This window comes from Podarcis muralis, chromosome Z (genome assembly GCF_964188315.1).
Source record: "Podarcis muralis chromosome Z, rPodMur119.hap1.1, whole genome shotgun sequence".
Lineage (NCBI taxonomy): Eukaryota > Metazoa > Chordata > Lepidosauria > Squamata > Lacertidae > Podarcis > Podarcis muralis.
This window is the reverse complement of record NC_135673.1, coordinates 40,292,863-40,308,370: the sequence shown is the minus strand read 5'-3', so window position 1 is coordinate 40,308,370 and position 15,508 is coordinate 40,292,863. Positions and strand designations below refer to the sequence as shown.

Sequence of the window (15,508 nt, the reverse complement as noted above, 5' to 3'; positions counted from 1 at the left end):
ACCCGCGTCCCATTTCCCAGGTTAGGGCAGGGGAATTATTCTGCCTAAAATCCTAGAGAGCTGCTGCCCGCCAGTGTAGACAGTACTGAGCTAGCTCTGGCAGGGGACACATACTCCTTTTTCTGGGGCAGTTTGTCCACCTTTGCTCCCCACCCTGCACTCAGCTCTGACCTCTGGCTCCCAGACGGTGTCAGCATGCAACAGAGGCCACACCCCGGGAACGGTTTCAACTGGCTGGGTGTGTGGTGTCAGCCACCCATGAAAGCTGCCTATCTTGGGTCACCCAGACTTGGCATACACTCACCCTGAGGTTTGGATGCATCAATTGTTGGGGTGGGTGGGCGCGGTTTCACTGTCTTCTAGATCCCTTTCCAGTTTCCCAGATGTCTGAGGGGCACCCACCCTTGTTCTTGCAGAAACTCTCCTTGAACTCTCCTTGTCTTTTTGTTTTGCAGGTTTTTAAAGAAGACCTACAGGAGCTCAGGTATGCCTGTTTTTGGTCAATCTGCTAGTTGCTTGTGTCAAACACGATGGATAAGTGGTTGCTGAAAAGCAAGGAGGGGGAAACTTTTTTCCCCAGCCCAAGAAGAACTAGACTTCTGGGGGGAGGGGGACTGCATCCCTGTGGTGGGTGATACCAGGTGCAAAAGTGGTTGGAGCGACAGGTGTGACTCGTACCTTTTGTCCGGTAGACTGAATTTCTGTTCTCTCTTTCTCCATGTGGCACACACAAATACTTCCACCTCCCTCTTTCCCACCAGGAAAGCAAGAAGCATTATTACAGTTAAGAAATACTTTCCAGCTAGGAATGCATACCTGAGGGTAGCACAGCGCAGGGACAGTGACCTGGAAAGACTCCTGGGGGGCAGATGGAGAGGTTTGGAGGGCCACGTTATACCTGCAGGCTTGAAGCTCCTCACCCCTGCCATAGAGCCCCTTCATGTGTTAATTGGATGAAGTGGGGCTCCACACGTTGATGGGAGCAGTGGTTGGGGGACGCCCTGTTGGCCCTGCCTCCAGCATCCTTGAGGCATGGGCTTCAAGGCATTTTGGACCGCAGTCAGCTCATGGGAACCTAAACTACGGGTGCCCACTCTCAACACATGGATATCGTGAGCGGGGCTAGTCAAGTGTGTGTGATGGCAGCACCTACATTCCAGAGCACATGGAGGGGACATAAGACTTTTCTGCTCCACTGCCCTCTGCAAAGAGAGAATAGTGAGGGCTTGGAAATGGGGCAGGTTTTCTTAAAACTACACAAACAGTTGGTCACTCAGCGTTAGCGGGAGCTAAGGAAGACATATCGTTAGGCCACAGTTAGACGTACACACAGAGAAAGAGGGCGAGAGAAGCACACACAGGAAGTGGTTCTGGCAGTCAAAGAACTTGGCAGATTTCAGGTTTCAGTTGTAGGCTGCCAGGCTTACTCCAGCCAGCTGAAACACAAAGCGCAATGGTCAAGAGTAGGACCTGGGAGAGCAGGGTTCGAATCCCCACTCAGCCATGAAGCTCACTGGGTGACCTTCGGCCAGTCACCATCTCTTCGCCTAACCCACCTCACAGGGTCATTGTGAGGAATAAATGGGTGGGGGGAGGAGAACCATATGCACCACCTTTGAGATCCCTGGAAGATAAAGGCAGTATATAAAATACAATAAACAAATAAAACTAAGCGTGGGCCCCATCCACAATGTATACTTAAATCACCATGATATCATTTTAAACAAGCATCCTGGTAACTGTAGTTTGCTATAAGGGTACAGAGGGTCAGGAAACACCCCCCCCCAAACACACACACACATTCCCCTCACATAGCCACAATTCCCAGAGTGCTTTAATCAATCCCTTATCCCAGGGAACTCTGTGAAGTTTAGTTATGTGAGGGAAATAGGGGCATCCTAGCAGCATCCTTAACTAACTACAGTTCCCACGATGCTTTGGGTAAAGCCATGCCTGGTTAAAATGGTATCGTAACGCTTTGGCTGTATAGTGTAGAAGTGGGCTTGGTCTCTGCTTCATCTCAGTTTTCAGGCAGGCTAATTCAGTAGCCTGTTAATATTACAAATCAGCTGATGAAATATGGCTGGCAGCTTCTTCTCCCCACCCCCAACTATCACAAAAGAGATTATTGGTGCTTAGGAGAGAAGCATTGCCCTGTCGTCCCACTCAGATGGAATTTTGCATGTAATAGTTTACTAATGAGCTCATTGGAAGCCAGGAGAATCACCCTGATGTTGTATAACATGTCCTTTTTTTTTTTTGATGTGGTGCTGAGTGCATGTTATATAGAAGAGATGGGCCTCTATCAGTTCTTCTAAATTATATCTTTCTCGCATGCATGTAATTACCCACTAATACCTTCCCTCACACACACACACAAACTTTTTATTGTTGTTGTTAATAGCAAGACAGTTGGTATTTCTGAATGAGACGCCCTGTCCTACTTTTAAAACATTTCCTTCTGTTTTCAAAGGACGGTGATATAACAAGCGGAATCCGCCTGTATTGTCTGGGTGTGATCGCTTGTTCTAATTAGCAAGCAAAATATGCCATTTGTTACGTGGACTTAGTCAAAATTTCTGCCGGGTGGTGTAGAGCAGAGGCTTTGCATAAGCACTAAAGTGCTGCAGAGGCTGCATTAGAAACAACCTGTCATTGGACATAGCAAGAGAGAGAAAATGAAAGAGAACTCAAGACCTGCTGGCAAAGGTTTGGCTGGGGTTTAAAAATGCATCGGCGCTGTTGCATTAATGGTGTATCATACCACTTTAAACAACCATGGCTTTCCCCCAAAGAATCCTGGATACTGTAGTTTGTTAAGGGTGCTGAATGATGTTCAGAGACACACCCACCCCTTAACCTGCCTAGGGCTACAATACTCAGAGTTCCTTGGCAAGAGGGATTGATTTTTAAACCACTCTGGAAGTTGTAGCTCTTTGTGCGGGATAGGGGTTTCCTAAATGCCAGTTCCCAGGATTCTTTGGGGGAAACTAAGGTAAAGGGTAAAGGGACCCCTGACCATTAGGTCCAGTCGTGACCAACTCTGGGGTTGTGGTGCTCATCTCACTTTACTGGCCGAGGGAGCCGGCGTACAGCTTCCGGGTCATGTGGCCAGCATGACTAAGCCACTTCTGGCAACCATAGCAGCTCACAGAAACACCGTTTACCTTCCTGCCGGAGCAGTACCTATTTATCTACTTGCACTTCGTGCTTTCTAGGTTGGCAGGAGCAGGGACCGAGCAATGGGAGCTCACCCTGTCACAGGGATTCGAACCGTCGACCTTCTGATCGGCAAGTCCTAGGCTCAGTGGTTTAACCCACAGCGCCACCCACTATGCTGTTTAAATTGGTATGATACCACTTTAAACATATAGTGGAGACTGAGCCACAGACTCTTCTTCCTGCCTCCATCACCAGCTACGTTGGTGAACTGTTGGCTCCCCAATCCCTTCACCTCTCGCCTCCTCATCTACCATGAAGTTCTGGGTGAGGTTTTCACTCAGCTAGGGAAACTTTTCTGTTCCATTTACTCATCTTTTAAAAAAAATCTATACCCCACTTTTCACCACCTGGGGCCCAAACCAACTTACAAAATACAATATACAGAATTCAAAACAGAAATTGAACATTAGAGGATTAAAACGTCAGAGATGCATTTGTGATAACAAAATCAGCTGTCCAAGACCCTTAGGCTGAAATACACACCTGTAACCAAAATCTCTCTTTAAAAACTTGATTCTGTATAGTTTGACCACAAGGTTGTTGTGTGCTGGCTTTCCTTATGGGGGGCTTCCTAAAACGCAATTCCACATCCAGTAAGCTACTAGCTACTATCTTTTCTTCCTTTAATAATTGGGAGAAGGACATACTTCATAATGGGGTTCGTGTGCCGTTTGCCTCAATTTGCTCTTTTATTTTAAGGATTCCAGAAGATTTCATTGTGGACTTCACCACTGTAGTCTTTGGAAACAGGTAAGTTTGCAGATTTTCAGTTTTCCCCTTTCCCTTTCTTGAGATTTGCATCATTCCTAAAATATATCTCTCTCCACAAGGTCTTATTCTTTCATTTAATATATTTCTGAACAAGCCATTCATCAGAAAGTTTATTGGTTCCCCCTAATTAAGGAGGGGGAATTAGGGGGTTACCACAGAGAATGCCCTCTCTTGTGGGTGGTGGACGTACCAAGAGGATCCCCTTAATATCCCAGACACTGATACTGGCCTGTGTTCCTTAGTCATGGCAGTATACCTTACTCTTTAGATTATTCACTGAAGTCATACTCCAGTTTTCCCAGTTCATTGCCTCTGGAGCAATGTTGGTGAACTTTGGCCCTTAGGCCAAATGTGGCCCCCCCAACCTCTCTGTCTGGCCCTCGGGATTCTCTCCAGGCCACACACCTGCCTTATGCCACCCTCCCTCCCTATGCCACACCAGTGTCTTGCTGCATACCCTCCTTGAGTGTTTTTGCCTGGCTGGAATTTGCCCTTAAACTTTGGCTATTTCTCTTGCTTGCCTGAATGAAGGGGGCAGAGAGCTAAGTGAGTTTGTGCAGAAAGTTAGCTTGGTATACAAAGGTAAAATTTGCTTTTGCTCTCAAGCTGCTTTTGCCTCTGATCCTGCCCACTGCTGGGTGTGGCCCCCTGGAAAATTGTCCAGAAGGGAAGGTGGCCCTTGGGGTACAAAGGTTCCATTCCGCCACTGCTCCGAAGAGTCTCGCTCCTGCTTTCTTGAGTGCCGTTTCTTTTTTCCTCACCAACAGGCAACCTGCACTTGAAGAGGCCATTCAGAAGCAAGCTAGTAAGCTGCCTAGAATTGAAGACTTCAAGTGGAGGGTAGATGTGGCCATTTCTACCAGGTACAGGATATATGAAGCCCATGCCTGAATTTTCAGTGGGTGTCTGTGGAGGCTGGCCCAGTTTGGGCAGATGGGAAAGTTCCCCGCCAAATCTCCCCTCAGCCAGGTCCCACCTGGTTAGGAAAACATGAGCATGAAGATTATGTGTTACCTCCAGTGGCTGGGGGTCATGAGAAAGAGAGTGTCCTTCTTGCAGGCTTCCCATAGGCCTCAGGGTGGCCTTTGTGAGAACAAAATGCTGGACTGGACAGGCCTTTGGTTTCATCCAGCAGAGCCGCCACATACTTAAAAAATAAGCACCTTCTCAAGCACATTTAGGAAAAGCCTAACCACCAGGACAGATGTAAACCCAGAGGGACCCTGATCGTGTTCTTGTTGCCAATTGACAGTCTGCCATTCTCATAGTTGGTAGTTTTCCAGGCCGTAGCAGACAGGGAAGTAGGGAGCTGGTCTGCTGAAAGTCAGTCAGTCAATCAATCAATACATTTATTGTGTATAGCCAAAGGCCTTTAAAAAGGCAGAAGCAAGACTTTCTTCTGAAATCACATGACATAACGTATAAAAGTTCACAGCATAAAAAGTTTACAGCATAAATACTTAAAATTAGGAAGCATTGACATAACAGGAGGGATGCGGGTGGCGCTGTGGGTTAAACCACAGAACCTAGGACTTGCTGATCAGAAGGTCGGCGGTTCGAATCCCCACGATGGGGTGAGCTCCCGTTGCTCAGTCCCTGCTCCTGCCACCCTAGCAGTTCAAAAGCACGTCAAAGTGCAAGTAGATAAATAGGTACTGCTCCGGTGGGAAGGTAAACGGTGTTTCCGTGCGCTGCTCTGGTTCACCAGAAGCAGCTTAGTCATGCTGGCCACATGACCCGGAAGCTGTACGCCGGCTCCCTCGGCCAATAAAGCGAGATGAGCGCTGCAACCCCAGAGTCAGTCACGACTGGACCTAATGCTCAGGGGTCCCTTTACCTTTACTAACATAACTGGAACAGTGCAAATTTGGCTACCAGGTTTGTAATTTGTAGATCTTTTATCAGTTAAGCCTAAGCGTTCGACTGTCACTTCCTGAGGGGGATCAGCCTAAGAAGAGATAAAAAAAAGTTGTCCGTGCATTGTATATAAGGGGCAAATCAGCAGGTTTTCATGATACCCTCGACCTGATTGCATCCACAAATGCATTTGCGTTCCATAATGGGAATTCCTGGGTGTCTCCCTTCTAAGTATGCTGAAGGCATCTGTTGGGACCTTGGTTCAACAAAGGCTCTACGTAGTTGCAGGAAAGTCAGTGTCTCAAGGTAATCTGCTGAACATGCTTTAGGTAGAGAGCCCTGATCTGACAGGAGCTGTTGAGGGATCTGGATCCCTCTATTTATTTGGAGTAAAGAGTACTATCATCACAGTGGGTTTTATTATATATTGCGCACCAACGAAAGACTGGAGAACACATAGCTAAATATTCTTCACCTTAGTTGTTTTGGGAGGTGTAAACAGTCCTTCCTTGGAGAACGTGGGTTCCATTTTTGGGTTTTCTTCCTTCTTGGTTTCCATCCCTTGCCAGCTCCCCCAGAAACTTCCTGTTTATCCTCAGGCAACAGCCTCACCTACAGGCACGGGAAGAGTTCATTCTTGGCCATAGAGCCAAGGCCATAGAGCCATCTGCTGATTTCTTTTCTAATTTTGGTAGAGGCCAACTGGCTGGCAGAATGGCACACACAGTGATTCATTTTCCACTTCTGGGGGGAGTATAGGAGTTCAACAAGGCTGGCTCCAGAAAGGCCCTTCCCTCAGTTTGGTTCCTATAATGTCCTTGTCCAGTTTTCAGAGAGATGGGTTTCTTTCTCAGCTGATGTGGGGTTGTCATTGTTGTTTTGATAGCTTTCAATCAGAACGTTTCCCCACATGCCCTAAATCTATTTAGATCTAATTTTCCATGTTTTAATTATGTGTGCTTTTGGTTTCAAATCAAATCAAATCAAATTTAAACCCCTTCAGTTTTAACACCTTTCAACTCACCTGCTGCCTCCCCTTTTGCAAAAACAAATTCATTAATTTGTTTTACAGATTGCCTTCCATATCAGGCTCAAGGTGGTTTCCAAGCATAGCCATAAAAACAACTAAAGATTAATTTAAAAACAAAGCAGCAGGGACACCTAAGCCAGAGATGTTCTCACCCAGCTAGAAAACCTTGAACAAACAATAATGAATCAAGGTTGCTTCCAGGGTCGTAAGAGGATGGTGGCCTTCAGCTGCTTTGCAGGGTAGCAGAGAGCGAATTACTGTTTTTGAAACTGCCCAGTTTGAGTGATATCATCATGCAACCATCCTGTTTCTAATTAGCTTTAATGAAACAGTGTATTTTCAGGAATGGAAAAATTTTCGCAAATGAGAAACGCAGTGGAACCTCAGGTTACATATGCTTCAGGTTACATACTCTTCAGGTTACAGACTCTGCTAACCCAGAAATAGTTAAGAACTTTGCTTCAGGATGAGAACAGAAATCGTGCTCCGGCAGCGCGGCGGCAGCAGGAGGCCCCATTAGCTAAAGTGGTGCTTCAGGCTAAGAACAGTTTCAGGTTAAGTACGGACCTCCGGAACGAATTAAGTACTTAACCCGTGGTACCACTGTAGTGGAAAACTGCTCTCCCCTGCCACCCTGTTGACTTCCTGTGTGCTAGTTTGCTGAGAGTGCATCCCTACTGAGGATTGCCAATGCTCATAACACTTTCAGAAATGAATCCTACTGCTAGGAGAGAGAGCGAGAGCAGTAGGTTGCATTCAACCAAACCTGGGCCCATTGAAATTAATGGGGCAAAATTAGTCATGCACATTAATTTCAGTGGGTCTGCTCTGAGTGGGATTTAGCTGGGACCAGCATTAGGGGAATTAAGGAATTTAGAGGGGGGTGGAATACCATGTTGAAAGCAGCTGACATCATACTATAGGATAGATTATAATGTTATGGAACCTTTTTTGGTTTGGTGGAAGGACCTTAGATCAGTCCTTTGCATCTCCAGTGAAAAACTTCTTTGATAGGAAGAAGAAAAGGCTTGCTCCTGAGATCTTAAGAGAGCAGTTACTTGTCACAGTAGGTAATACTGTGTTAGTGGTCCAGCTGTTTGAGCCTTTGATAGGGCAGCCCCAGCAGTTTTTCTTTCATTGGGGTGGGGTGGGGGGAGAAGTATATGAATGATGAAGCCATAAGAAACAATAAAACAATGCCAGCAATAATGATTATTTAAGCACGTAACCATAGTCTCCAGGAATACATCTTGTTCCATGCTTTAAACTGTGGAGAGCTCGTCAATTATTTTATTTATTTATTAAATCTAATATGCTGCTCTTCCTCAGAGTATCGCAAGGCTGTTTGCAGTATAAAAACACAAAAACACATAGCCTAACAATAAACAAAACAATAACACACACACACACACACACACACACACACACACGGTTTATAAGGCTGTAGAGTGTTTAATTAGCCAAAGGCCTATGAAAAACACAGTTTCTGTGCCAAAATGGGCCTAGACCTTCATTGAAATGGTTCTATAAAATCAGTTTCCTCCACGAGCGCATGGTTGGAAGAACACCTGTCAGGGCCGTCTTAACCATAGGTGCCAAGGGTGTGGGGCACCCAGGAGCCAGGCTCTCAGGGGCACCAGGCCGAGAGTCTGGGGCCCGAGAGTTGGAGTCTGGGGAAGAGGCCACCCGTCGGAGCAGCACCGCAGGCTCTTCTGCTGTGGGCAGCTCTGCATCGTGAGTTCGGGGGTGAGCGAGCCAGCGAGGCACTGAGGCGGCTGGCTGGCTGGCTCCACCCTCCTGCTCGCCTGGGATTGATGTAGGGCTGTGGAGAGGCCTGCCCAGCGCATGCTGCTCATACCATGAGGTGCCTGGCTTCGCTCAGTTGCCAACGCCTCGTGCTCGTTTGTTGCGCTGGGCTGGGGGGGGGGCGCCGGGCGGATATTTGCACCCCAGTGCTGCATATGCTTAAGACAGCCCTAACACCTATGTTTTTCATATAGTGGTTATATCTTAAGAAAATTTGCATTGTATTTTTTACCCATATACCCACATTTGCTTACATGTAGAGTCCAGCTTTTGTGGCCATTAATTGGATCTGGTTTCCTGTCCAGCTTAAAGGCACACATTCCCCTGGAATGTAGCAGATACTGCCTGTGGGTTTTTTGTTGTTGTTGTTGTTGTTGTTGTTGTTTTGCACTTCATGTAAAGGACTCATGTCCACGTCTTCCTTGTTCCCCTAGCAACTCTAATGGTAATAATGTGATTGATTTCAGCTCATTGGCTCGGGCCTTGCAGCCATCCATTTTAATGCAACTAAAGCTCTCTGACGGGTCAGCTCATCGCTTTGAAGTAAGTACTGCCATTGCTAAATAAGAGTGGGCTCGCTTTACATTCTTCGTACGGCAGTGAATAGCTGTTTACTAGGAATTTTAGAAAGCCTTTGGAAGCAATTTATATTCATGGATTTGTATGGAGTTCTCTGAAAGACTGCTCTTAAGAATCAGGCACAGGGTGACCTGGGCTGCAAAATAAATTAAAGCTCTCAGAGTGCATTGCATTATCTCTATTTCCAATATTCATTGAGTGAGTGCTGTGGTTTAAGAGGTTAAAACAACAGTGCCAAGGCATAAGGGTTGTGTGCTTTAGGGAAAACTCCAAGAAGGAGACCCTAACAAGGACTGAGCTTGATGGGTGAAAAAATGGAAATATACATCTCTTGCTCTTCTGGATTCAGAGAGAAACATGAAAAGCAAACAAGTCTGAAATATCCAACTGAATGGGCTCTGGCTCAGTGATAGAGCATGCCAGTTGTCTCAGGTCCAGTTCCAGATAGGGCTGGGAATGTCATCCATCTGACGCCTTAGAGATCTGCTGCCAGTCAGTGTAGACAATACTGAACTAGATAGACCACTGGTCTGACTTCATATAAGGCAGCTTCATGTGTTTACTGTTTCCCATACATTTAGGTTGCAATCCAAAACATACTTACCTGGGAGTAAGTCCCATTGAGCTTAAGGTACTTCCTTCTGAGCAGATCTTCATAGCAGTTCACTTCTTATGCATTCACCTTAATGGTTTATCCAGCTTACATTTAATTGCATTTTAAAAATAAATTAAAATCTTTAAGATTCCCTTGAAGCTACACTTAAGCCTGCCACTTACGAACATCCATCAGTCAGTCAGTCAGTCAATCAAACAAAGTGTATTTGTTGTTATGACCATCTCCTGGTCATTTCATCCGAAAAGGAAATGCAGAATATACCAGAATTATATTCCTATATAATAGGAAATAATTGATTTGTAGTGTGTCAGGCATTGTTTAATAAAAACATTCTCCTCCAAAAGCCACAGCTCATCATCTCAGAAGAAATTCAGCACATATGTTGTTGGTCAACCATTTCTGAGGAGTTTATGGGGTATTAGGAGAAAGGTAGCACCCCTGGCAGGGGACACATCATGCTCCTTCTGCGATAGCTTGTCCACCTTTGGTCCCTACCTGCACTCAGCTCTCCCCTGTGGCTCCTAGAAACTCCTAGAAACTATCAGCATGTGACAGTCACAACTCAGAAAACTGCTTCAACTAGCTGGCTAAACTAAGTGAGGGTAGCCAAAGGGTCTCAAACCTTTAGTGAATTAGGGAATTCCCCTGCATGTGAAGACAGGCTCTAGCAGATTGAGATGAAGAGACCAGTAGTGGGTCCAATGGTCAAGATGGTGGTTTCTGAATAAGCTGTTGAAGGAAGTGAGGGGCAGATGGGGTTTGTCAGCCTGGGAAGGTAGCTCATCTAGGAGAAGGAAAACTCTGGTCCTAAACCTCCGCTATACTCATTCATGAGAAAGGCTTCGGGAGTAAACCCCAAGGGAAAATCCATCCCTGCTGCTTTGTGTGACATCTTTGGGAGAAGAAAAGGCTCAGGAGTAAACCCAACACAAACCCAGAGTGGAGTCCCTAAGACGGTTGGATGGCGCCTTGTACTCCTCCTCCCGGCAACTGCTGCAGCCAAGCTGGTGCCAAATGTATTGCTCAGATTTCCTTTGGGGCACACCAACAAGGCTGATAAGAGAGTCTTGTTGTCTGGGTAGCCCAGGACCTCCATACACACTGCCCAGGCTTGCATCCCAGAGAGGAGGCTCGCTCCATTGCCTCTTGAGACAGACTGATGCTAAGAGCAGTTCCTGTTGGCCATGTTGGCTGGGGTTTTAGGGGAGTTCAACAGCATCGGGAGGGGAGCCACGCTGGCTTTCCCTGGCATTGTCTGCAGCTGCTGAACAGACTTTAATCAGCTCAGCCGTCTAAATATGCAAATAACTAATGAACAATTGAGATGAAAGATATAGTTAGGAGTGTAGGAAGCTCGCTTATACCAAATCAGACCACTGGTACATCTAGCCGTCCATGCTGGATGACAACAGCTCTCCAGAGTTGTCTCCTAGCCTTACCTGGAGATGTCAGGGATGGAACCTGAAGCCTTCTAGATGCAAAGCAGATGCTCTGCCCAGTGAGCTATGGTGCACGGCCTTGTAAATTCACACTAAGCATTGGTCTTCAAACCTTTCTAGGGCCGCCACTCTGCTTTTGCAGAGAATTGCAGGGCTGTAAAGTACAGCAGCCATGGAGAGGTGCTTCCCCACACAAACGGTGCTTCTTGAAAGGGGGGCCCTTCTAGTGGTTCACACCCCTTTCTCAGAGTGGTTCCTGCAAGGCTGCCTTCGTGTTTAAGCAACAAGTTTTAGCAAGCTCATGTATACCAGTTGCTAGAAATTGCAAGCAGAGAACATTGGGTTGCCCCCATGTCCTGCTGATGGACTCCAAGGCTTCTGGTGGCCATTGTGAGAGCTGGATACTGAACTGGGTGGGCTTTTAGCCTGATCCATTAGGGCTCTTAAGTTCTTCCCCATTCCATTTTGGAAGGTGGGGGCAACATGGAACTGAGTGGGCAGTATTGTAGCTCTGCAGAAATTAATGTGGAATGCCGTTGTTGTGGTGCGGACAAGAAATAATTCTCCAGAGAGCAAGTTCTCCTTTTTGCCTACATTTGATTTGAAAATCCATAATGTAGGTCAGGGCTGGGTAGCCTGTGGCCTTCCAGATGTTGTTGGAATCCAGCCCCTATCAGCAGCACACACCCCCCCAGCATTCAGGGATGATGGGAGTTGAAGTCTAGTAACATCTGGAGGGCCACAGGTTTCCCAGCACTGATGTAGATCCTACAAAGCTTAATCTGGAGTACAAAGTGTGTGATGTGAGAGGTGAATTGGTATCGAACAGTGTGTCTTAAACCTGGGTCTCCAGCTGTTTTTGGACTACCACTCCCATCATCCTTAGCTAGCTGGACCAGTGGTCAAGGATGGTGGGGACTGTAGTCCTAAAACAGCTGGAGATGCAAGCTTGGGAGACCCTGGTATAGAATCATAGAATTGTAGAGTTGGAAGCGACCCTGAGGGTCTTCTAGTCCAACCCTCTGCAATGCAGGACTCTTGTCCAATGTGGGGCTCAAACTCGCAGCCCTTACATTAAGAATCACATGCTCTACCTACTGAGCTGTATGTTTGGCAGCAGGGAGATAAGCGGTCATTTCCACAGATTATCTCTCATTTAGTTCATGAATCTAATGAAGGGATTTGGCAAATAGATGAGGAAAATCCTTAGTGCTGTTGGCAGGCTGAAAGAGAAATTGATCCTGAGCTATCACATTTTTCTAAGTCAGCACACTCATGTGCTAAGTGGCCAGGTCGGATCCTGTACTCTCCAGGAGGTGGGGGAAACAGAAGTTGCTGAAACTGCGGCTTTTCTTTATACAAAGTTATGCAACCAGCTTGTTTGTTTTGTTCTGGGTGTTTTCAGGAGGTTGTTCCATCAAAAGAACATGAAAGAAGTTTTTCCCCAATGTTTTTCAATGCATTTGGGTTTGTTTGTTTTTTTAAAAGTATTTTGGAAAGTTGTGCATTCGGACACCTTTTAAGATATCATTAGCACATTTTGGGTGATTATTCCTGAGGAGCAGGTTTTCACCTATGTTTGGATATAGCAGGATGCCATTTTCAATCAAGATGGCAAGCTAAATGTTTCAAAACTGATTTTAACCGCTGACTTCAAAACTGCCCCGATATTTTGGTATCTTTTGAGTTCCTGAGTAGTTCCTGAGTAACAAGTGCAAGGCTGCTGCTAATAAATCTAACAGTTAGATCTGCTGTTGATAATCAGTTTTGATGACAGACTTAATGGCAAAACCCTGTTCATGCGTACTGGTTGAACGTTATTATTATCTGCAGAGGAGAGAACTCTCTTGGTAGATCCCGCATCCTCAGAATTGCAGGGAATGACAGCCTGGGAAAAGGCATTCTCTGTGGCAGCCTCTAAATTGTACAACTGCCTTCCTGTCAGGCACCGTCGTTATGCAGCTTCTGACAGATGCTGACATCTCACCTTTTTGTCCCTGGCCTTTGACGATTAAAGTAGTGCGTTTTGTGGGACCCGCCCCTTTTGCTGAATTTATACTGTTCTGTTGCGTTTGGAATGGATTTATGTGTTTTTTCATTGTAATGCTGTTGACTTGTTCTTATAATTTCATTTTCTGTAATTGCATATTGTCAAAACTTGCCCTGAGACCTTACAGGGCAGATAAGAAAGCTTTGCAATTTGTAAATAAATACTTGGGAGTAAATCCACTGAGTTCCGAAGCGCTTACTCCCAGATGCATGGGTACGGAATTGAAGGAGGCTCAAAGTGGCTAGGAAATGAAAGTTGCTATCTCCCTTTGTAGTCATGTTGGGCAGGAAATTTTTGTGGGCTAGTTAAGATCTGCAAAAATGCAATTAATTAGATCATTTCAATTTGGGGGACATAATATTCAGGTGATCTGTCAGATTTCTCCTCTGGTGATTTGTCCTCTAAATAGGTTCAGGATTCAGGGGCCTCCTACAAGCTTATTATATATTCTCAGAAAGAGATGTTGTACCCTGACCTTTCTGGGTATTTTTATGTTCCAGGTGCCAGCTGGAAAATTCCAAGAATTAAGGTACAATGTTGCTCTGATCCTGAAGGAAATGAATGACCTGGAGAAAAGGAGTGTTCTGAAAATTCAGGACTGAACCCTTTCTGATTAAACTATTGGGGCTTGAAGACATTAGGAGAACCACACAAGACACACCATCAAAAAGAAGTTACTTCTGTTTTGTAATCACATGTATTGCAACGTCACCCTTCTGATAATGTGGCTGTAAATATTTTTTCGCCTGTGTATTAGAAGCAGCTGTTAGATTGTTGTTATTTTTTCTTTAAGTATTACACATAAAGATAGCATTATCCTCGTTGGATAAGCCCTTTTGCGTGATTCATTGAAACATTTTAAAAATAGCTGTTCCTATAGATGTGAAAAAGCCCTTTCTGAAAGAGTGCTGATTCATCTCACTAATTATTTCTAAGGGTTTGTGAGAGATTTGCTCACAACCCGCTCTACAGGCAGCATAGAAAAACAGGTGGGGAAAGGTGTTGTAGCCTTTCAGATGACCTTTAGCTGAAAAACAGGGAAATTTGTCAGGAATGAAATTCAGTTTGTTTGTTTGCTTGCTTGCGTGCGTGTGTGCACGTGTGCTTGCTTGTTTGCTTAAAGAAGAATTGCAGTTGGCATTGTGCTGCATACAATGAAAGTAAAAGAGACTTGAAGTTTGTTGAAGAAGAAGCAGGGAGGTATCCCTAAACTGTGTAACTCCACTCAAGGCCTTTATCATATTGTATCGTATCGTAAAACCTTTATTGGCATCACATACAAACATCCAAAACAAATCAATACAGAATTACCACTTCCCCAGTGGCACAAAACATTTGCTAAAAGAAAGGAGGCAGAGCAGTCTATCCTCACATCTCCAGGGAGATCAGACGTCTGCAGTGTATTTCAACGACAAAAAACCAAATAGAGATATTTAGCCGCTAACTTGGTGATCTCCTGATCATTCGCCAGTAATAGAAAATGTATGACCTCTGACTCTGGTTTCCATAGGGGGATACAGAGTTGATTTAGAAATTGCTGGTGGAGATCAGCATATAGTTTACAATTGAAAACCATATGTGTGAGGGTTTCCACCAGGTGGTCTTCACATGGGCAAGTTCTTTCTCCTTCCACCCTACCAGAGAACCTTCCCCAAAGGAGGTTTGATGGATTTGAATTAAACCTGGCCAGCGAAAACGCCCTTCTTTCTTGAGGGTCAAGGCCTTTATTAATTATTGTGGGGAACTGGGGGGACTGTTGGCCAGGCCGTAGTGTCACTGTTGCACGGGATCCTTGGCATAGAGTTGGAAGGGGCCACAAGGATCATCCACTCCAACAACCTGCAGTGCAGGGATATTTTGCCCAATGTGGGGCTCAAATCCATGATCCTTAGATTAAGAGTTTCATGCTCTACCGATGGAGCTATGGACCCAGTTATCCAAACTTCTTCTGTTCAACTGAGCAATATATACATTCAGAGGGGAAAGAAGAGCCTGCTGGATCAGGCCCCATCTAGTCCAGCACCCTGTTTTCACAGAAGCAAGCTAAATGCCTCTGGGAAGCCTGCAAGCAGAATCTGAGAACAACAGCGCTCTGGATACATCGTCGGAGGCAATATATTCAGAGATGTATTGCCTCC

General features: G+C 45.6%; 1 protein-coding gene across 1 annotated transcript in view; it reads left to right on the top strand.

Moving 5' to 3' along the window:
* The window catches only part of COMMD5 (COMM domain containing 5), a 35,928-nt gene extending 21,728 nt beyond the window's left edge, over nt 1–14,200 (top strand). The window contains exons 3-7 of the mRNA XM_028715573.2: nt 456–484; nt 3,922–3,972; nt 4,761–4,856; nt 9,154–9,229; nt 13,871–14,200. Coding sequence (XP_028571406.1) covers nt 456–484; nt 3,922–3,972; nt 4,761–4,856; nt 9,154–9,229; nt 13,871–13,972 — 354 coding nt within the window. The 3' untranslated portion in view covers nt 13,973–14,200. The remainder of the gene's footprint in view (nt 1–455; nt 485–3,921; nt 3,973–4,760; nt 4,857–9,153; nt 9,230–13,870) is intronic.
* The last annotated feature ends 1,308 nt before the right edge of the window (nt 14,201–15,508 follow it).